The sequence below is a fragment of the Sturnira hondurensis genome, unplaced genomic scaffold, assembly GCF_014824575.4.
Source record: "Sturnira hondurensis isolate 20B ecotype Veracruz unplaced genomic scaffold, ASM1482457v3 Scaffold0007865, whole genome shotgun sequence".
NCBI classification, from domain to species: domain Eukaryota; kingdom Metazoa; phylum Chordata; class Mammalia; order Chiroptera; family Phyllostomidae; genus Sturnira; species Sturnira hondurensis.
In genome coordinates, this window is record NW_028080496.1 from 14,157,947 (window position 1) to 14,179,326 (window position 21,380).

Consider the following 21,380-nt stretch of genomic DNA (forward strand, 5'->3'; position numbering starts at 1 on the left):
CCCTGGGCTGGTGGGTGCATTCTGCTGGGACCCACCTGCTTCCTGGGAAGGACCTTGGGGTGCGGCCACTCCCACCCCAATATCCAATCATCACAGCAAAGTCATGCCGCGCTGTGAGCACGGAACGTGTCAGCACTGCGTCTCACACGCGCTCTGCACCTCCTGTTGGAATTAGCATTTGCCTTGGGAGTCTGTGGTTCTCTGTGGCTGCCTTTGTCTTCTGTTCTTTTTTTAAAATCCTCACTGAAGATCTTTTATTACTGACTCGAGAGAGAGAAAGAAGCAGACAGACATTTATTTGTCAGTTGCTTCCCATCTGCACCTGACTTGGGACCCAACCCACAACCTGGGTATGTGCCCTGACCAGGAATCGAACCCACAGCTGTTTGGTGTTCGGGATGACGCTCCGGCCGACTGAGCCACCTGGTCAGGGCCTTCTTGCTCTTTCTGACTTGGGTTGTGCTGTTTGAGAAGACTCCTGAGTGAAAATAATAGCCGTTGATCTATGAGCCAGTTATGGATTGCTTGTTCTATGCCCCACTGAGGGGTTGTGAGAATCATTTCCTTTCTGCTTTATAACCCAGTGGGGAGGTGGACACTGCTCTGGTACCCATTTCACAGAGGAGAGAATGGGGCTTCCGTAGGTAGCTCTGCCAGTCAGAGCTTGGCCTGGGGAATGAGCGCAGGTCTGCGTTCTTGCTCTGAATTATGTTCCACCGCCTGATGGCCCCTGGTGACACCACGTGTTTACTGCAATGTAGGAGTCCCAGAGCATGTTCACCAGTGTAATCACACTGGTTATTGCGTGTTGCATGTGGGCTGTGTTGAGTCAGGCACTGCACTAAGTACTCAGGGAAAGGAATGGGGGTGGGGTGGGGTCGGGGGTGAGAGGCACATAGGGAGGCGCGCCAACACGCAAAGGAAACTCGCAGAAAGTCCCCCGCTCCAGCCCCCGGGCCTCTCCTGTCGCTCTGTTGCAGGAATACCAGATTGATATCTTCTTCGCTCAGACCTGGACGGACAGCCGCCTCCGGTTCAACAGCACGATGAAAATCCTCACTCTGAACAGCAACATGGTGGGGCTGATCTGGATCCCGGACACCATCTTCCGCAACTCCAAGACCGCGGAGGCACACTGGATCACCACCCCGAACCAGCTCCTGCGGATCTGGAACGACGGGAAAATCCTCTACACGCTGAGGTAGGGCGCTGGGGGAGGGCAGTCCGAGGGTCTGACTTGGGCCCCTCCCTTAGGGCACTGGCGGGATGGGGCTCTATTTTCTCCGCCAAGTTCTGCCTCGTCCCCTGGTCGCGGTGCCGCAGCAGCGTGGCGCCTGGAAATGCGCCTCGATGGCACGTGGGTGAAAACAAAGGCGCGCGCACCGGCTGCGACGAATCCAACCCGTGTCTTCATCAGATTCCCTCTCTACTGCAAGTGGGCCGTGGAAATTACCTTTAATCTATTTAACCCGCGGGTCCACTTAGCTAGGAAAATAAAGATGTCTTGGCGTACTAATTAACAAATGTAATTATAGGAAATTAACAAACCCAGGAGCACAAGGGGGAAAACAGCACGCAATGCAGCCCTAATGGCAGCGGCGGCTGCGCATCACACGCGCTCCTGGAGGCACCGCTGTCCCCTCAGAAATCTGGTTAGTGGAGAGAAACTGGGTTTCCGAGGAGGGAGCTGACCTGCCCAAATCGCTAGGCGGGGTTAGTGTTCCCGGGGTTCGACCGTAGGTCTGCGTCTCTCAAAGCCTCCCCGTGCGGTGGTTTGAGCCTGCCATGCACACTGCAACGTGCCACGGCCACGCCCGCCCCCAAGCCAACCTTCCTGCCCACCCGCCCAGCGAGAGGATCCCGGCAGGACCTTCAGGGCGCTGCCTGCCCCGGGTCTGAGGCCTCCTCCGGCTCCAACAGACTCCCTGTCAGGCCTTCGCTGCAAGAGGGCTCCTGTCTGCGCCCCCTGTGCTGCCTCTTCTCTCCCTTCTGCCTCTGACGCCCCCCTCAGGTTGCTCACCTTGCCCTTTCCTGAGGGCTTAGCTCCCTCCCTCGTTCCCAGGACTGTAAAAGCCACACCCACGACGGAGATTCCCACGTGCCTGATTCCAACCCGCCACTTCTGGACTCCAGAATCTTGGGGACCCCAGCCTGTGCGATACAGTATTTTGCCATGTGTAATGTGCTCCAGTGTATAATGTGACCCATGTCTCAGTGCTAAACCCATGTATAATGCGCACCCTTGTTTTTCTCTCAAAAATGTGGGCAAAAAAGTGCGCATTATACAGGGCAAAGTAGCTCCTCCTGAAGGTCTAAAGGGCATTTCAAGTTCAGCATGCCTCAGGAGAGGTTGACTTCCCTTAATTCTTCTGACCCACGTCCCAGCATCCTCCTGGCTCCTGAGCACCACCAGCGCCCCCCACGGCCCCACAGCACCCTCTCCCTCTCCGCACCTCCCAGTATCCTGAGCCTTTACTGGCAGGTGATAGGTGGCCCTGCCGAGATAGCTGTCAGGCACAACAGTAAAGTGTCCACAGCCCAAATCGAGACACAGAGTAGCATCCAAATAAGCAGAGTAGAGAATCGCAATACTTCAGGGAAGTGCCCTAATAACCTTGCCTGGCTGGGGTCCACAACAGGAGCATTGCTGCGAGGAGCTCTGGGGTTCGTAATAGCGGTTTCCTGATCCATCTTAAAGGAGCATGACTCAGATCTGGAATGGAGGTCTCAGCAAACCAGCACGAGATGTGGCCAGTCCTGGGATCCTTTACAGAACCTCTGAGTCCCGGGCTCTGTGTTCAGGGAGCATGCGGGACAGCGGCCACCTCCCAGGCCGATGGGCAGTTACACATCCCAGCCCCACTCCACACACACACGTGGATTAGTTTTGCATCCTACCTGTTTAGACATATGTACCAGTTTCAAAGAATGGAGGACTGAATCCAGCCAAACCGATCAAAAACCAGGACTTAGAACCATCCTTCCTGCCCTGGCTGGTGTGGCTCAGTGGATTGAGTGCGGGCCTGCGAACCAGACGATCGAGGATCTCGGTTCGCTTCCCAGTCAGGGCACATGCCTGGGTTGCAGGCCAGTTCCCGGCAGGGGACACACAAGAGGCAACCATACATTGATATTTCTCTCCCTCTCTCCTTCCCTTCCCCATCTAAAGATAAATAAATAAAATCTTAAAAAAAAAAAAAGAACCAGACTTGGCTTGGGTTTCCAGACACAGGGTGGAATTTTATGAAAGTGAGAAGCGGTGCCACATTCCACAACGCAGAGCGAGCTGCCAGATGACATCGCTGAACGGCAGTGGTACCGCCCCGAGCGAGCTGTGCTGTCGTCCCACCCCACCCCCCCACACCAGTTCCCCCCCAACACCCGGCCAGGCAGCTGTGGCCCACCCCCCCGCCGGGCAGCTGTGGTAATGTGACTTTGCTGGGTTCTGGCGGGCTGTGACCTTGAGAGTGACCTTGGCTCCCCCGCAGGCTCACCATTAACGCAGAGTGCCAGCTGCAGCTGCACAACTTCCCCATGGACGAGCACTCCTGCCCGCTGATCTTCTCCAGCTGTGAGTACCTCCGCGCGGGATGCGGGTGAAGGGGTGTCTCCCCCTGGCTGCGGGTCGGCCGCTGGTTGCGGGATTCCTCACAGCCTCCCTCCGTGGACAGAGACGGGGTGGTTTTGGCCACCTGGGTGTTTGCACTCTGCACTTTATCCATGGGACCCCTGCTCCAAAAAAGGTGCTTTGGTAGAGCGGTGAGTGACGTAACCATTGATTTTAATATTAAAGGCTTCAGAAATTGCCAAACAGGTGACATACCAAATACCTTTCTGCATGTGAGCTGTCTTGTGTATTATTTGGGAGCATAAAAAATTTATTTGTGGTAATTTGGGGTTTCACGTTATTTCAAGGAAGATAATCTGTCTTCTAAATTGAAAGATTAAAAATTTATTTAAATATATTTATATTTATCTCATTTCACTGTTGTAGGACATAATTTTCAGTATTTCGTGTTTCAATATTTTACTTATGATTGATATGATAGCTAACAAGTAATTGTTTAATAATTCTTAAAGACAATATCTAACGCACACAAGGATATTTACAAAAGGAAACATCATATGTATTTGCTTATTTATAAAATAAGTTGTTTAAGTAGAGGTCAATATGGAAATACATCTGTAGCATTCATGACGGTTCATTTTAAATGTATTGATCACAGCCACGTAAGCATGACTCGTCAGAACTCACTGAATTTCATTGGTTTTTGGTATCATTGCTGATGGATCATGACCGACAAATGGGATGGCACCTGCCAGTCTGTGGCTTCCCCTCACTGGACATTATAGTGAGAAGACAAAAATAAAATAAGGGAGGAACAGATTTTACAGTTCATTTTAGGTTCAGAAATAAAGACAAGCCAGAAAGCAAAATTTCACTGATCTCCAAATCGAGTGAAAATGTTTTTAGGTGTTAGATTAGCTGAATCCATCTCCAAAAGCCATTACATATCCAGTCTCTGAAGTAGATGGCCAGCGTCCGGGACTGTCTGGTGAACTAGCCTGTAGAGAGTTTGGGCCTGATGTCATTTGATGACTTTAAAAGTTATGGGACCACTCAAATTGTCTACTTTCTTGTGAATCAGTTTGGTATATACGTGTATAATTTTTCCTAGTGATGTATTCACTTAACTCTTAATCAGTCCTCTCAGTGAACCCATTTGCCTATATTGGTCTTTCCAACGATCAGATAGGTGCTGAACTCATCTGCTGAGTTTATAATTTCATTGATTCCTTCTCATGATATTCTATCTTGTTGTTTTTAATTCTGATTTCCACACAATTTTGACAGCCTCTGATAGCTTTACCATTCTTTCAATGCCATCTTCTGTTCATTTATATTTCCTGAGCATTCTGATACAGTTGTGGGAGCAATTTGCAGAGTTTGTTGTTTCATTTTACTGCGTCTCGTAGTAATTTGTAATTTGCGCTGTTTCCTGGACTCTTTTCCGTGGGATTTCTCTGAGGCTTATATTTAATGCAGATTCACCCAGAGAGGGTCTGCTCTGCCTCCCCTTGGTGTCTCTGTCCCTTTAAATCACAGTTCAGCCTGGGTTTCTGGGCCAAGCAGGTGGTGTGAATTGTAGCCACAGGTCTTTGTCATCTCAGGCTGTGGTTTTAAATTCTTAGGAGGCGTAGTTCTTGCTTTTCTGTTCTTCCTACAGCCAAAGCTAAACAGGGACTATCCTTTTAAAATACATATATTTTTATTTATTTTATTCTTAGAGAGATGAAAGGAGGGAGAAAGAACAGGAGGCAAACATCAGTGTGGGGTTGTCTCTCATGCTCCCCCTACTGGGGACCTGGCCCACAACCCAGGCATGTGCCCTGACCAGTAATTGAACTGGCAACCCCTTGGTTCACAGGCCAGCACTCAATTCACTGAGCCACACAAGCCAGGGCTAAACAGGGACTATCCTTACAGTGAGAGAATCTCCTGAGTGCCCTCCCTTTCCTGTCGATGCAGCTCAGGTGTTTGTTGGCAAATGAATCAAAAAACAAAATGTGTATATGCATGAGATGGAATACTATTCACACTCACAAAGGAAGGAGACTGAAGCACACGCTACAACATGGATGAACCTTGAAGACATTATACTAATAAACCAATCACTAAAAGACACATACTGCATGATTCTATTTACTTGAGGTACCTAGAGTAGTCAGAATAGTAAATACGGAAAGTAGGGCCAGGGTCTGGTGGGACAGAGAAGGGGAGTTACTGTGTAATGGGGATAGAATTATACTTTCGAAAGATGAAAACTGTCCTAGAGATGGATGGTGGTGACGGGTGCCCCACAAGATTAGTGTGTTAATGTTACTGAACTATACACTTAAAACTGGTTAAGATGGTACTTAAGATGGTATTGGTTAAGATGTTATGTGTATTTTACCACAATGGAAAAATTAGAAAAAAAGTATAGTAACTGAAATAAAACATTCACTAGAGGGGATCGGCAGATCGGCGCGTGAATAACAGTGAATCAGCACACTTAAATACAGGTCCATTTTTATTATCTGGTCCAAAGAAGAGAAAGGTAAAGGATGGAGAAAGACCAACAGAACCTCAGAGAGTGGTGGGCCATCCCTACCCAACATGTGCATCGGGGGAGCCCCAGAAGGCGGGGCAGAAAGAGTATTTGAAGATAGAGTGATGTAAACTCCCCAAATTTGATGAAACACATGAATCTGCATGTCCAAGAATTCAGTGGACCTCAGCAGGATAGACTCGAAGAGATCGACATGGACATATTATGAACTATCACAAGACAAAGAGAAAATGGCAGGAAAGAGGCAAACATGAAGGGCACGTAAGTTGTCCTTAGAGAGGTTTGTAGTTAGCTCCTCATCAGAAACCCTGGAGGCTGGAAGTCTGAAAGAAACAGACTGTCTCGGAGAATTCTATTCACAGCAAGTCTGCCCCTTGGAGTGTAAGGAGAAAGACATCTATAGATAAACTGGGACAGAAAACGTATGGCTAGCAGAGATGCCTATCTTACAAAAAATGCTAAAAAAGCCCTTCATGGTAAAATAAAAGTATATTGGGGGGTGGAAATGGAGCTATATAAGAGCAAAGATGGGTGTTTTTTTACATTCTTTTGAAATCAACTTACTATTACTCCATACTAGAAGATGTTAATTATAATGCTCAGTATAAGAAAATAGCAATCAGGTATAGCAAAAGAAATGATAGAGTGCTTAACATTTTACACTATAAAATGTCTGTTTAATGCCAAAAAGGGGGGATAAAGAATAGAGGAACAAAAAAGACATGAGACATATAGAAAACAAATAGTAAAATGACAGACATAAACTCTATCTAATCAGTGAATACATTGAGTGTGAAAACATTAGACACTCCAATTGAAAGTCAGTGATTGGGCCCTGGCTGGTGTGGCTCAGTGGATTGAGCTCCCGCCTGCAAACCGAAGGGTTGCCAGTTCAGTTCCCAGTCAGGGCATTCTGATACAGTTGTGGGAGCAATTGCCCCGTGCCTGGGTTGCAGGCCAGGTCCCCAGTAGAGGGTGTGCAAGAGGCAACCACACAGTAATGCTTCTCACTCCCTCTTTCTCCCTCCCTTCTCCTTTCCCTGAGTAAATAAATAAGATCTTTAAAACAATTGGGAAAAAAAGGATGAAGTTAAACCACTATCTCATACTATATACAAAATTAACTCAAAGTAGATGAATGACATACACGTAAGGGTGAAACCATAAAACGTTTTTTAATATTTTATTTATTTATCTTTAGAGGGGAAGGGAAGAAGAGAAGGAGAGAAATATCAGTGTATGGTTGCCTCTGGTGAGTCCCCCGCTGGGAACTGGCCCGCAACCCAGGCATGTGCCCTGACTGGGAATCGAACCGAAATCATGTGGCTCACAGGCCCGCACTCAATCCACTGAGCTGCACCAGCCAGGGCCCATAAAACATTTTGAAGATGCTATGTGTATATCTTTGGGACCTCAAATTAGTCAATAGTTTCTCTTTTTTTTTTAAGATTTAATTCCTTTATTTTTGTAGAGAGAGGGAAAGGGAAAGAGAAAGACAGGGAAACATCAGTGTGTGAGAGACACATCAATCAGTTGCCTCTCAGATGCACCCAACAGGGACCTGGCCCGCAACCCAGGCATGTGCCCTGGGCCAGGAATCAAACCAGTGACCTTTTGGATCACAGGCCGGCACTCAATCCACTGAACCACACCAGCCAGGGCCAGTGAATAGTTCCTTAGATATGACACTAAAAGTGAAAGTAACAACATTTTTAGAAATAGTTAAATGAGACATTGCATCATAAAAATGCAAAATTTGGTACTTCAAAGGTCATCAAGAGAGTGAGAGAACACTCCCAGAATGGGAGGAAATATATGTAAATCATATTTCTTCCCAGCGTCTAGTATCCAGAATGTATAAATAATTCTTAGAAATCAACAACAAAGAGACAAACAGCCCAATTAAAAAACAGACAAAAATATTTCTCCAAAGACGATACACAAGTGTCTAGGAAGCACATGAAAAATCCTCCACGTAATTAGACATTAGGGACATTCAGATAGAAGCCACAATTAGACGCACAAATGTCACACTCAGTAGGTTGGCTGTAATTAAAAAAAAAAAACAGGCAAGAAGAGGGGGCTGGCAAAGAGGTAGAGAAATTGCAACCCTCGTCCATGGCTGGCGGGGATGTAAAATGGTGCAGCTGGTGCGGCAAATCACGTGGCAGCTCCTCCACCAGTTAAACAGAAAGTTAATATGTCGCCCAGCAATTCCATTCCGAGACACACGCCGAAGACAACTGAACACATCTGTCCACACAAAATCTCAAACACAATTGTTCATAGCGGCCGTGTTTACACAGCCAAACTTTGAAACAACCCAAATGTCCATGAGCTGATAGATAAACAAATTGTGGTGTAGTTAGGCAGCCAAATATCATTTTGCCTTAAATAAATGGAATCGCCCAACCTCCCGTGCAGAAGAATTCCAAATAATTTATGTCGATAGTCTTCCTTCGAGGAGACAAAGCACAGCTGCCCGTCCTTACATCAAGGGGCAGCGGACTGACCTCCTGCCAAAGACCCTAGAGCGAAAGTGGGGAAAAGAGCTTCGCTAGTGGAGAAACCCAAGAAACAGCACTGCAGCCAGGGATCAAGGTCAATGTCAGCAGGAGGACAGCATGTGGAGAGGGCGCGACCTTGACGTGGTGGAATGAGACTCATCCTTCACCTCAGCGGTCATCCTCCTAAACCCCGCTAATCCCTTCCAATCATGAAAAAAGCATCGTGCAAACTCGTGTTGATGTGTGTCATCCAGAATCTGCCTGAACACCTCAGAACTGTCCCTGTCAGCAGGACACAAAATGCGGCTGTCACAGCCAATGGGACATCCTGGATGGCACCACGGAGTGGACAAAGAGCATTCTGAGAAAACTGACAAAACCTGGAAACAATATGGACAGTAATTAATCACATACGAACATTGGTTATTAGTGGCACCTAATGTACCTACCCTATTAATGTAAAATATTAATAATAGAGGAACCTGGGTGTGGTGGACTGGGAACTCCCTGCAGTATCTTTGCAACTTTTTATGCACGTTTAAATCTATTCTAACTTGAAAATTTTATTTTTTTCTTTTTATTGAGTTTACTGTGTGATGCTGGTTAACAAAATCATACAGATTTCAGGTGCACAATTCCACAACACATCATCTGTACACTGTAGTGTGTGTGCACCACCCCAGGTCTAGTCTCCTTCCATCCCCATCTAACTCCTGTGTTCTGTTTTCTTTTTTTTTAAATTCTATTTTTATTTCTTTTTAGGGAGAGGGGAAGGGAGGGAGAAAGAGAGAGAGGGAAACATCAATGTGTGGTTGCCTCTCACGTGCCCCCTACTGGGGACCAGGCCCACAACCCAGGCATGCGCCCTGACTGGGAATCGAACTGGAGACCCTTGGGTTCACAGGCCCATGCTCAAGTCAACTGGGCCACACCAACCAGGGCCCCATGTTCTGTTTTTAAAAACAAGTAGGAGGAGTCATATTGAGCTGGCATTTTAGGCCCAATTCAGATACAAGCTGGACAAAGGTGCTGATAAAGACATCTAAGCCTTAAATGAAACAATTACTTGAAAAAATGCCTGAGTAAGAAGCCTGTGGCCTCTCCCTTTACTTTAGGGAAATTGCCCTTTGAATTTTTACATGGAAGCTTCTGGAGACCTGGGCCGGGAGGTCAGTGTAGTGACCTGAGCCACAGGTCATCTGTGCCTTGGTTCCTACTTATGTATCAGGGCCACCTGGTGCCTCCAGACACACTGAGCCACTTCCACAGGCTAATTGCATCTCCCAGCTACCCAGCCTGGAGTCCAGGCTTTGAAATCGCATCTCATCTACCTCACCTATTCTATAGTTAGGACACAGCCTTGCCATCCCGGGGTGAGGGGAAGCAGCCCTACAGATGGATCTTCTGACTTCTGGGAAATGCTTCCTCCGCCCGACCTAGCCAGCTGCTGCCGATGCTATCTGCCAAATGTGTCCATACGCCTTGTCACTGCCAGCGGTTCTCACCTGTTGGTTTTGAGGTTACTGCTCTCACCGTAAGTCCGTTATCCACATGCATCCTGGCATGGGCTTACTAAAAGCTACATCTGCCCATGTCAGTCCTGTGCTTATAACCATTCAGACGTCTTGGTTTTTCCTCCTGGGAACTGGCACCAGCTGGAATGCTCTGCTGGAGCCCACCAGACCCTGCCTCCGTTCCCAACTTCATCTGCGCCCCCTCTTCTTTCGCTTTAGTTCTTCCTTCAAAACACAGCTCTGTAGAATGCTGTGCCCTTCACGTTCTCATGTTATCACTCACGAACTAAAGACATCTTTAGTAGCTCCTGTACAGAGCAATTCAAGCATGCACTTATTTATGGATTTCACTTTTGTAATCTTAATTGAATGTTTCCAACTAAAAATAATTTGTGCTGCACAAGCAGAAGAGCACAGACAAAAGGCATAAAACACAGGAGTGTGACTAGAAGGCAGGACCCTAAAGATGGCTCTAATCATCACATATATGCCAAGATGGACCCTTAGCCTTTCAGCTAGCTCTGTACCTTCCTGTCCTGTCCACAGGGCAGAGGTGGCAAACACAGATGACAAGAGCCACATGCAGAATTTCAATGGCTGACTCTTGCTACCATAGGAACATTTGTTTCCTTGTAAGTGTATTGCAAGAAACATGACCACAGGCTTGATGGCAGTGAACAGCAGACAACATTTAATTTCAGGCTGCAGGATACAATAGGGCATAGTGGAGACTGCGGCAAACTGCATGCAGGTTCTGTGAAGTAGCTGCTCTTCGGGGCTAGCCACAGCCTGTGGACAGGACACAGGAAAGGAGTTGACAGACGCTTTTGTCCTTCAAGGAGGAAATGAGAATTTCTACATGAGAGTTTCCAGTATTTTTTAACAGTTGGCAACAAATGTACATGACATGCATAATTAAAACATTCTGAAGTTTAGTACTGGCTGATTAAAGTATGTCAATGAGCTGAATTTGACCCACAAGTGCAATCTGTATACTCATCTTCCTCTGTTTTACTCTTCTTTCAAGCTGCACAAATGTTTCCCTGAGGGTCGTTTTAGTCTCTATTTCCAAGCCTTCATTTTCTGGTTGACACTTCTTGTCCCTTCCTCACCATCCCTCTGAGGTCAGCACTGTCCCTTAGAAACATCAGACAAACCATCAAGGTGTAACTTTCCATTTTCTAGCAGTCACACGTTCAAAAGTTAAAAAGAAATGTGAAGTTTACTTTAACACTATATTGTAAAACAGTCTATAAAAAGAGTACCATGTTAGCCGTGATCAATGTGAATGCCGTTAATGAGATACTTTCATGACAGTTTCATCCCGTCTCCAACATCCAGTGAGCGTTTTCTGTGCTAACAGCGCACTTGAGTTGGGAGTGGCCACGTTTCCAGTGCCCAGGATCCACCCCCCAACCACCCCCCCTGCCCCCCGCTATTGGGCAGCGCCCAGTAATCTTCACACCAGATGCTCACCTCCTTTAAAACTGCGTGTTTGCTGAATATGAGGGATGTCCTTGCTTTCTATTTCCCCAAACTTCACTCCCTCTTTACATCCATCATGGTTTTGGGTACCTGCTCTGCATACTTGATTCTCTCAGTTCTAAACTGGAAATCCAACCATGAACTTGGTCTTGCTTCGCTTAAAAATTCATGCCATTTGTCACACTCGTCCCTGCTCTCCAACTGTGCCTCCTGGTCCATTCCGTTGGGGTTTGTGTCCCCCAGACAGGAGGGCCAGCTGAGCAGCTCGGAGCAGGACCAAGCCTCTATGCGGCTGGTCTCCCCCAGCAGCGGATGGCACTGGAACCAGCCAACCATGCGTGCGGGGGCAGAGTGTTTCTTTCTGGACCCTGTGCTGCTGTGACCTGGGGAGAAAAACCCAGCACTTCGGCCCCTGAAATGCTTCAGAGCCTGCGCGAGCTCTGAAAGCAGTGGAGACAGATGGCTTGCTTCCACCTGTCGCCCACCCACTCCCCCCCCTCCGGGAGCTGGGGGGCAGCCCTCTGCAGGGAGGGGCCGCCAAGCAGGTGGGGTGTCCTTGGCCCCAGGGGAGCCGGCCTGCTCTCTGGACGCCCGTTTGCTCTGTCGCTAGGCAGCAGGTGCTGCGAAGCGCCAGCCGTGGCCCTGCGTTCTCTGAGGCACAGGCTCAGGTGTGAGGCTCTGGAGGGAAACTGCTGTACTCTTTTCTTTTTTAATTCTAAGAATATGTTTATTGACTTGAGAGAGAGAGAAATGTTGATCAGTTGCCTCCTCTACACACCTGACCGGGGAGTGAACCTGTGACCTTCTGGTGCACAGGACAATGCTCCAACCAACCGAGCCGCCCGGCCAGGGCCAAGTCTGTATTCTTGGCTATTACTGTAACTGTTGTTTGTGTTGTTATTGGAAGAGGACACTGGAGCAAAAGGAGATTCTCGGGCTACAAATCTCAGATGTATTTTGCTGCCGCATGGCTCTCTGCCCCAGTAAAGCCTTTAGGGCAAAAAAGCACAAAGATGAACAGACAGAAACACATGGTGCTCTTTCTCAGTGGCACATGGGCCAGCTGTCCGAGTCCTGGAGCAATGGCCAGGGAAATGCCCTGCCACTGCTGTGACAGGGCACTTCAGAGAGGGCTGCCGTCAGAGAGGGCTGAGCGTGGTAGCTGCTGTTCGGAGCTGGAAAAGGCGACGCTCCCTCCGTTCAACCTCCTCTCCATCCAGTACACCCTGAATAAATAACGCATTAATTTCATCCACACATTCTAAAGTCACCCCTCCAAGAAATGTAGACTTGGGAAAGCTCTGTAATTTCTGCTCAAGTGTTCTGTGATCCTAAAACTGTTACAAGGCCCTGGCTGGTGTAGCTCAGGGGATTGAGTGCGGGCCTGTGAAGCAAAGGGTCGCCAGTTCGATTCCCAGTCAGGGCACATGCCTGGGTTGTGGGCCAGGTCCCCAGTGGGGGACACATGGGAAGCAACCACACATTGATGTTTCTCTTCCACTCTCTCTTTCCCTTCTCCTCTCTCTATAAATAAATAAATAAATAAATAAATAAATAAATAAATAACTGTTACAAGAAGGAATGAAAGGAAGAAAGAAAGAGAGAGAGAGAGAAAGAAAGAAATCTATTAAAAAACAACCTAATGCTGTCCTGGCTGGGGTTGCTCAGTTGGTTGGAGCATAATTCCAGACACCGAAATGTCGAAGGTTCAAGCCCCAGTGAGGGTGCATATGGGAGTCAACCAGTCAATCTCTCTCTCTCTCTCTCTCTCTATATATATATAGAGAGAGAGAGAGAGAGGTGTATATATATATACACCTTCCTATCTCTAAAAGCAATGAGGAAAATGTCCTAGGATTAAAAAAACAACCACCACCTAAGGCTGAGGGAGAGAATCCAAGGAAGAAATGACCAGAAACAGAACATCTTCCCAGGACTTGCCCTGGGACTTGGCTGGAGTGAGGGGCCTGCCATGTGTAGCCGTTCTGACTGGCTTTCCCCCCTGGTCACGAGCTCTGGAGGTTCCTCCAGGTCTTTTCACTCCTGTCTGAGCGCTGAATCGCAAGCCGCTGTCTGGCTGGAACGCCGTTGATCCACTCACCGGAGGCCACTCCTGGTGGTTTCCCAGTCTGGGAAAATTCTGAACAAACCTGCTATAAATATCCTCGTGCCGGTTGCTGTGCGAATGTCAGTTCTTGACGACTTCGGGTGAATACCAAGGGCTTGACTGCTGGATGGGGCCACTGGAGTAGGTTTAGTTTTGTGAGAAGATGCCAGACCGTCTTCTATCGAGGCGGTACCAGCAGGGCAACAGCTGATTCTCCCGGGATCCTTGCCCCTGTTTCTCTAATGTTGGGACCCGTCATCAAGCCTCCTCCCTCCTACAAGCCCTCTCTTGCTTTTCCCCAAATTTGTCTTTGGTTTTCTGCAGCCCAAGTGGCATCTGTCTAGGGGATGGGGTCTTTGTTTGTTTTCTAATCCTGCCTGTTATCCTGGGCCTCCTGTGTCAGAGGTTCAGCGTTTCTCGATCTTGGAAGGTCCTTAGCATCATTTCCCAGCTTCACCCATTACTTCCCCTTCCTCTCTTTCTCGTCCTTTTGGTACTGCAGTCCTGACCGTTGTGCATCTTTTGTAATTGCCCTGCTCTTCGTGGACACTACTGTCCTTCACTATGATTTCTTTCCTTCTTTTTCCTTTGCTGTAGGAGTTTCTCCTGACCCATCTGCAAGCACATTGATTGCTTCCTTGGCTGCACAGGGTTACAGAGACGTCCTTCATTCTTGTCGCAGCATTTTTGGTTCACAGCATTTCTTTCCCATCCTTTCTGAGGGTTTCCAGCTTTCTGCTTGCATAACTCAGCTGTTCCTGCCTGTTGCCTACTTTTCCCACTAGAATCCTTCACTGATTAATTGCAGGTATTTTAAACTTTTTGTCTGATACCTCCGACATCTGTGCGAGTGTTCCCAGGGGTGGTTTTGTCTCTCCAAACTGCCTTTTGCTTGTTCATTGCCTTTGGTTTGCCTTATCCTTTCTGTTGGAAGACAGGCGAGTTGAGTTGGTGAGTAGGTGTCGGTAAATAGGCCTTCAGTGAGGAACTTACATTATTACTCTGGGCAGGAGCTGGTCTGCGCATCATGTCTGCTGTAGCCCTGGGTGCCGAAGGCTGAAACTCTCACCTGCGACCTTGTGTTTGCATCCTGTCTTGATTTGGTTTCCTGAGGGCACCACCTCAGAGAGTCCGCACCTTCCAGCTCCTCGACTCTGCTCCATAATGGAGCCCGTTGCTTTGTGGGAGGAGCTTACTGCAACCTTATAGTGAAGTCTCCCGGGGATAAGTAGGCCTGCATTGCTGGCTGAGACCAGCACAGGTGTTTCTCCAGTGGTGTTCCTCTTCCCCGCCAACCACTCCTGCCCTCTGGGCTACAATGTTCCTAATCTATCGAATTTCCTTAAAGCCCTGGTCCCTGACCACTGGATCCCACCCCTCAGACGAGATAGCCTGGCAGAGCCTGGAGTGGGCGCAAAGCTGCTTCCATTAAACAGGCTGTGCTATGGCCTCTTCCACTCTCGAGGAGGCCTTTCTTCCACCAGATGCTCTGGGTATGTTTTTTAATAGCTAATCTTTTTCCAAAAATCATTTTCATTCAATTTATTGGGGTGGCATTGGTTAATAAAATTATATAGGTTTCCAGCGTACAATTCCGTGATACATCATCTGGATATTGCATTGCGAGCCCAAATACTACTTAGCCATAAAAGAGATGAAATACTGCCATTTGCGGCAACATGGATGGATCTTGAGGGTATTATGCTTAGCAAAATAAGTCAGGCAGGAAAAAGGTAAGAACCATATAATTTCACTCACATGTGGGATATAAAACTGAGAGCAATGAGTGAACAAAACAAACACACACCAGAAAAACATCTGAGTGTGTTTTACAATGAAACATACCTTCTCTTGCCAGAGAAAAGAAGGGATCTTTTTTACACCCTAACTTTGAAAACCTTATAGGGTTTCTGGAAGGAACGCTCAAGAACATGTGGGGAGGCCTCTGAGGTTGTTGGCCCCGCCCCCCAACTTCTCAGTCTCGCGAGAGTTCACAGTCCGCCTCCAGCAAAAGCCAACATGATTATTTAAACGTTCTGACCAGTTTGTGCCTTCAGCAACTTCCTCGCTGGGTCAGCAGAGCTCTACCTTGACTCTCGGTGCTCACCTGTCTCCCCAGGTTCAGGTGGTGACTGCCCCACAGCCCGAGTGCTCCGTCTGTCCGAGAAAAGCCACTGACTTCTGACTGGCCCAGTTTTCTCATTGTACAGGTGGATGTGACAACTTATGACCCCTCTTTTCCTGTTAGAGCTGGACCCGGAAGTCCTTCCTGGGCTGTGTGAGTTCCAGTTAGTGGTAAAGAGTCTGGCTTTTCAAGAACAGATGTTTCTGAAACTTGGAGCGAAATTCTGTCATACGTTCATTGTTGGAACGAGTAAGGATCTCAGGGCTGGTGCAATGCAATATTCGAGGTGCTTGGTCCTTGCTCTCAAGAGACATCGAGTGAGTCACACACCTAAAAAAAGCAATAGCTAGCGTTTAGTGAACACTTGCCATGTGTGAGATGCTGTTTTGGGAGATTCAGGCATGAATTAGTTAATTTGCCTCTTAAAACAACCCAGTGTGGTGCACACTATTGTTGCCCATGGAAATCAGGCTCTTCCACAGGATTTCGAGGAAAGCCTTCCAAGGACCCACACACGGGAGTGGGTGGTGTGGCGAGATGGTTTGTTTGGCTGGAAATCTGCCCTGGGGTTTCCAATGTTCCATCTCCCTCCATCTCCCTGTGGCCAGAGTGCAACCGTGTCCTCAGCAAGGCCAAGGCAAAGGCCAGTGTCCAGAGTTCCTGCTCATGTTGAAGTTCAGTCCTTTGGAGCCCACAGAGTCTGCCCAGGGCCCTAGTGGCTGCTAGACCCACATGGCCGTGTGCTCCTGAGCGAAAGAGAATGCGCGAACACAGCGTTGTGGGGTGGGCAAGTGAGAGAGAGAGAGAGGGAGCACAAGCCTCTTTGTTCCCCTGGAACTATGTTGGCATGGGTTTGGGATGGAGCAGGTGCTTTTTGCAAAAGAACCAATTACTTCTCAAGTCTGCATGGGCTTTTTGATGGGCTTACCTCCTCGTTAGCCTGAGAAGCTTCTGTGGCCACTCACCTCTCCCTGGGCCCCCTAAAATTCGGCACCAGAGGGGAAAGGGGTGTGAATCCCCTCAGCGGAGCAAAGCTGTGGTCTGCTGGGGTGTGAAGCTGCAGCTTCCTGGCAGAGGAAGCAGGCTCCTGCTCCCCAGTGTGTTCAACTCAACGTCTAATTCCCTTTGCTCGCTTTCCTTTATTAATAACTAGTTAGTGACCGATGGTAATACTGTTATTCTCTTTATTATTTGGATACAGACTCAGAGGCCCGAGGTGCTTACACAACCTGCCCAAGGTCACATGGGTCAGGATTCCAAACAAGCATCACAGGTTCACTGCTGCACTTCGCCTCCCTCCAGCCATCACGTGCAGATATTGCGCCAACACAGATGCATGACAATGCAGACAGTCAGTCACCGGGGAAATAAGTCTCCTCTGACATTCCTTGGGGGGGGGGATTGCTCCTGCCCCAGGAAACCAGGGAAGGCTTGGCCTTTGAGTTGTTAAAGTGAGGATTTAACAGGCAGCTGGTAGGTGGGGTTCTGGGAAGAGGGAGAGTGGTGGGTGGCGTGCGTGTGCACGAGGAAGAATGGAACGTCCGCCTGGGGGGTGGCAGCTGTTTTCTGGTGGCAACACAGCAAGAGACTCTGAATTAAGAAATGACAGGATCATCGATGTGTTTGAGAAGGGTCGATGCGGAACAATGCAGGGAGCGCTGGCAGGAAAGGGAGCAGGGCCCGAAGACCAGTGAGATGGCTGTTGACAGATGTCGTGGTAGAGGGGGGGGGGAAGAGCGAGAATGCACCAGAAAGATGAGGATTAGGGAGGGAGCCACGGGAGCGGAGTTGAGGGAGATGACGGAGTCAGAATACTCCCAGCAGAGTCTGTGGGACTGCAGGACGATGAAATCAGTTGCTGAAGACCCAGTAATATTGGCAAAATAACACTGGAGTTAAGACCGGGGCTGTTAGGGGAGAACCCCTCCTGTTCAGATCTGCAGGGGATTATTCAACTCAAATATAGGGGACACTGAAAATGACAAAGGGCATATTGCCAGCTGCCATCCCGACTAGCACATGACAAACACCCTTGAGCCTGAGGAGTACGCTCGCTGAACAGCGTCTGTCTTGTCTGTCTGTCTGTCTCTCCCCCGAGCCCCACCTGAGGGTGTGGTCTTATCACTGGGCCAGAACAACGGAAATTGCTGGCTTCCAGAGCTCTGTGAATTTCCCACAGTTCGGCGTTTATCAGACGGCCAGACACCGGGGAGACCTTTAGAACCTGTGATTAGGGGACCGGTTCTGACAGATTCTCTCTCTCTCCCAGAAACATGTTTACGGGGCTCCCCACGGAGCAGACCTTGTTGATTTTTCTGTTCACACATCACTGTATTCTTCACTGCCCTATTTTTTATTCCGTGACATTAACAGCAGCAACAAAATGCTTTCCATCAGTACTAATCTTTCTTTTTTTAGTGATAGGTTGTTTTATCCATCAGTACTTGTTTTTGGCAACTTAAACAACAGTCAAAAGTCAGTGTGTTGGAGATGCAGTTCCCCCCTTTTCAGCAAACTCTGTCAAGAAAAGTCACCAGTCTTGTCATACGTGTCTTCTTTCCTTGTCACTGTCCTGGCCCTCATTGCCCTCAGGGTTCCTCCCCCATGCACATCGGAGACTTTGAAAGGTTCCCAGCATGACTGTGTCTCACAGACTCGAGTTCCATTTGCAAGGAGCAGAGGCTCAGAGAGGTTGCCTGAGCTCCCCACAGACACAGAGCTGTCCGAAGGCTCATCTGGGCTGGGAAACTGGGTCTGCGACTTAGAGTCCAGTGCCCTTTCCACTACTCAATGTCGGGAAAACTGTAGGAGAAAACGCCCCAAATCAACTCAACCCCTGTGGTTGTCTTTCTTGAAAACGGACAAGCCGTCAATAAATGACAATAGAGACGAGGACAGGCCAGGCAGGATGCTGTTGTGAGGGGTCTGCAGTGAAGCCGCAGGTGGGCGCATCAGGTGAATCTATGAGACTGCTGACCAGGTGAACTACAAGCCCCTGTGGTCCCGGGTGCTTGGGAGCCCCGAGGGATACGGGGACTTCAGTGTGTCAACTGCCCCAGGGCCTGAGCGGGAGGACAGATGTGGGTGTGGGTGGGAGAGGCTCCAGAAGCCCTTCCGGTTGAGGGAGAGGACCCTGCAGATGCCGGGGTTTGGCCTGCGGCCAGGGCTGAGTGAGGAGACACGGGCTGGCTGCGGGGCGCCAGGACGGCACAGAAGCTCATTCCTTTGCAGCCGCACATGCAAGTCAGGGATCCTTGCTTGTGCGTTTTTATTTTTTCCATCTCAGACCCTTTAAGACTGCCTGGCACGTAGGGACGATGGCAGGCCCTCCAGCCGTTTAATCTTCATCTCGCTGTCACGCTCTGCCGCACAGATGAAGACAGACAGCGGGAGACTCACGCGAGGCCCTCAGACACTGCGACGGCGCGCGGGGGCGCTTTGCCCATTTCTCTTTTCCATCTGACTGAAAACTAGGAAAAATGACTGGGGAAATCCCACAAGGCATAAATCTAAGGCAAACCAAGCAGGCTGAGTGTCCTCAAATTAGGACCAAAAATGCTGGGGTATTGATTCTAAGGGCCAGAATGCCCAGGGCTGGGAGCACAGCCTGGGTGGGGAGCTAACTGGCTGTGTGACGTTATTTCCCACAGACCTGGCTGGCAGGTGGTCACAGCGTCGTCATGTCACACTGTGTCCGGGGAAAGCAGCTACCGGGGTCACGTGCTGAAGGCCTGGCCCACTGTCAGGGTCGGGGCTGGTCCTTGCCCACTAGCATTGAGCTTCTGAGCCAAAGGCAAGTGGTGTCCCAGCATCTTTGCCGTGTCCCACACTGGACATGGAGACAGAGCCCTGTGGTTGAAACCCCAGGGCCCCGAGGAAGAGCCGGGGGTAGTGATGCTGCCAGTGGGCGGGGTCTTGCGGGGTGTGAAGGAAGAGAATGTCCTGAGACCTGCACAGGAGAATGGGGCTCTGGGGCGTGGCTTACTGACAATGTAAACTTCAGGGGCTCCCCCTCCTGACTTCCCCATGTCCCGTCTCCATCCATCTCACTGTGGGAAAGGTCCCCTCTTGTCCTCAGGACGGCCAGGATGAAGGCCACCCCCAAGAATGTCTGCTCCATGGTTAAGTCCAGTTCAGCACCTGGTGAGCTTAGTGTGTGTTTCTGGCTGCAGTCCGAGGCTGTGCCGCGGTGTTCAGCCTCCTTTGTCGAGGTGATGGAGGGCGCAGATGCATGCACCTTGCACGTGGCCATCAGGAGGCAGAGAGAGCCTCTTTGTTCCCCTGGGGTTATAGCCAGGAGCTTGGGTTTGGGACAGACCAGGGGCTTCGTCATAATCAGCTTCATAGACTGTCTCAGGCTTTGGGTGGGTTTATACCCCGTAGCTAGACGGACAGGCCTCTACAGTCCAGCACCACCTCCTGTGTCCCCAAGGAGCTGATCAGGAGGGGGAGGGAGGAGTGTGAATCCCCTGGGAGGAGCGATGCTGTGGTCCCCTGAGGTGTGAGGCTGCAGCTTCCTGGGAAGCAAACAGGCTCCTGCTCCCCCGTGTATGAAGCTCAGTGTCTAGTCTCCTTTCACTGCCTGGCCAGTGTCTAACTGAACGTGGTCAGTACCAGGGACACCTAACTCTCAGGACTGTAGGGTTAGAATAAAGCAAACCACACACGCATTGTGCCCAGGAAGGGCCAACACATGCTCATGGAGTAGCTCATTCGTGTCCTTATCATTTTACTGAATTTTACTATTGCTGACAAAGAGCCATTGACTTTTCTGGTGGTTGGACATCCATTAGGGATGACGAGTGTAGCATCTGTGAACTGCCCCAAACGCAGCCCTTTCTGTTCTTCTCCCTGCACAATGAATGGAGACTCCATCTTCCCAGGCCTCGGTGCCGTCCTGGAGGCCCCCCTGTCCCTGACACCCCACCTGTGCGTACAGCCACTCCCCACCTCACTCGGAAGCCAGGCCCAGTCCTTATGCTTCTCTTGAGATTCCTGTGCTCCCACACCTGCGTCCCGTACAAGTCAGGCACGCCTGCCTCGGAACCAGGCTCTGGCTCCTCTCAGAGAATCGACTTGCCATAGACATGCACAGTCTGTCCCATCTGCTCCAGGTCTCAGCGGGAAGCTCACCTACTGAAGGGGGCCTCCCGAGGCTCCCCTGTGCCCTGCGGCACCATCGTGCCACCGCCCTTGTCTCATTTTCCTGTTGCCTGCTGCTCCCGCCCAGTCAGCCTGGGAGCTGGGGCTTGCTGGGCTCTGTCCAGCAACTCTGGCCCTCGGGCCGGGGCTGGCACTAAGGACTCCCAGTGCTTTGGGTGGGATCAGACTGCAGTCCTAAGGCTTTAGCTCAAATCCTGGCTTGCGCTGATAAGCTGGGTGACCTTGGGCAGTTTCTGCATCTTTCTAAGCCTAAATCTCAGTCTGAGAAGTCGAGGTAATAATAGGAGGATAAAGTCAGATAACTCGTGTAGAATGGTGCATGTAGCTCTAGGCCCCAGGGAGACCAGCAGCCAGTGTGAGTTGTCA

General features: G+C 49.4%; 1 protein-coding gene across 1 annotated transcript in view; it reads left to right on the forward strand.

The window, feature by feature from the left end:
- Positions 1-974: 974 nt before the first annotated feature.
- The window catches only part of GABRG3 (gamma-aminobutyric acid type A receptor subunit gamma3), a 152,778-nt gene continuing 132,372 nt past the window's right edge, over positions 975-21,380 (forward strand). The window contains exons 1-2 of the mRNA XM_037053811.1: positions 975-1,201; positions 3,489-3,571. Coding sequence (XP_036909706.1) covers positions 1,047-1,201; positions 3,489-3,571 — 238 coding nt within the window. The 5' untranslated portion in view covers positions 975-1,046. The remainder of the gene's footprint in view (positions 1,202-3,488; positions 3,572-21,380) is intronic.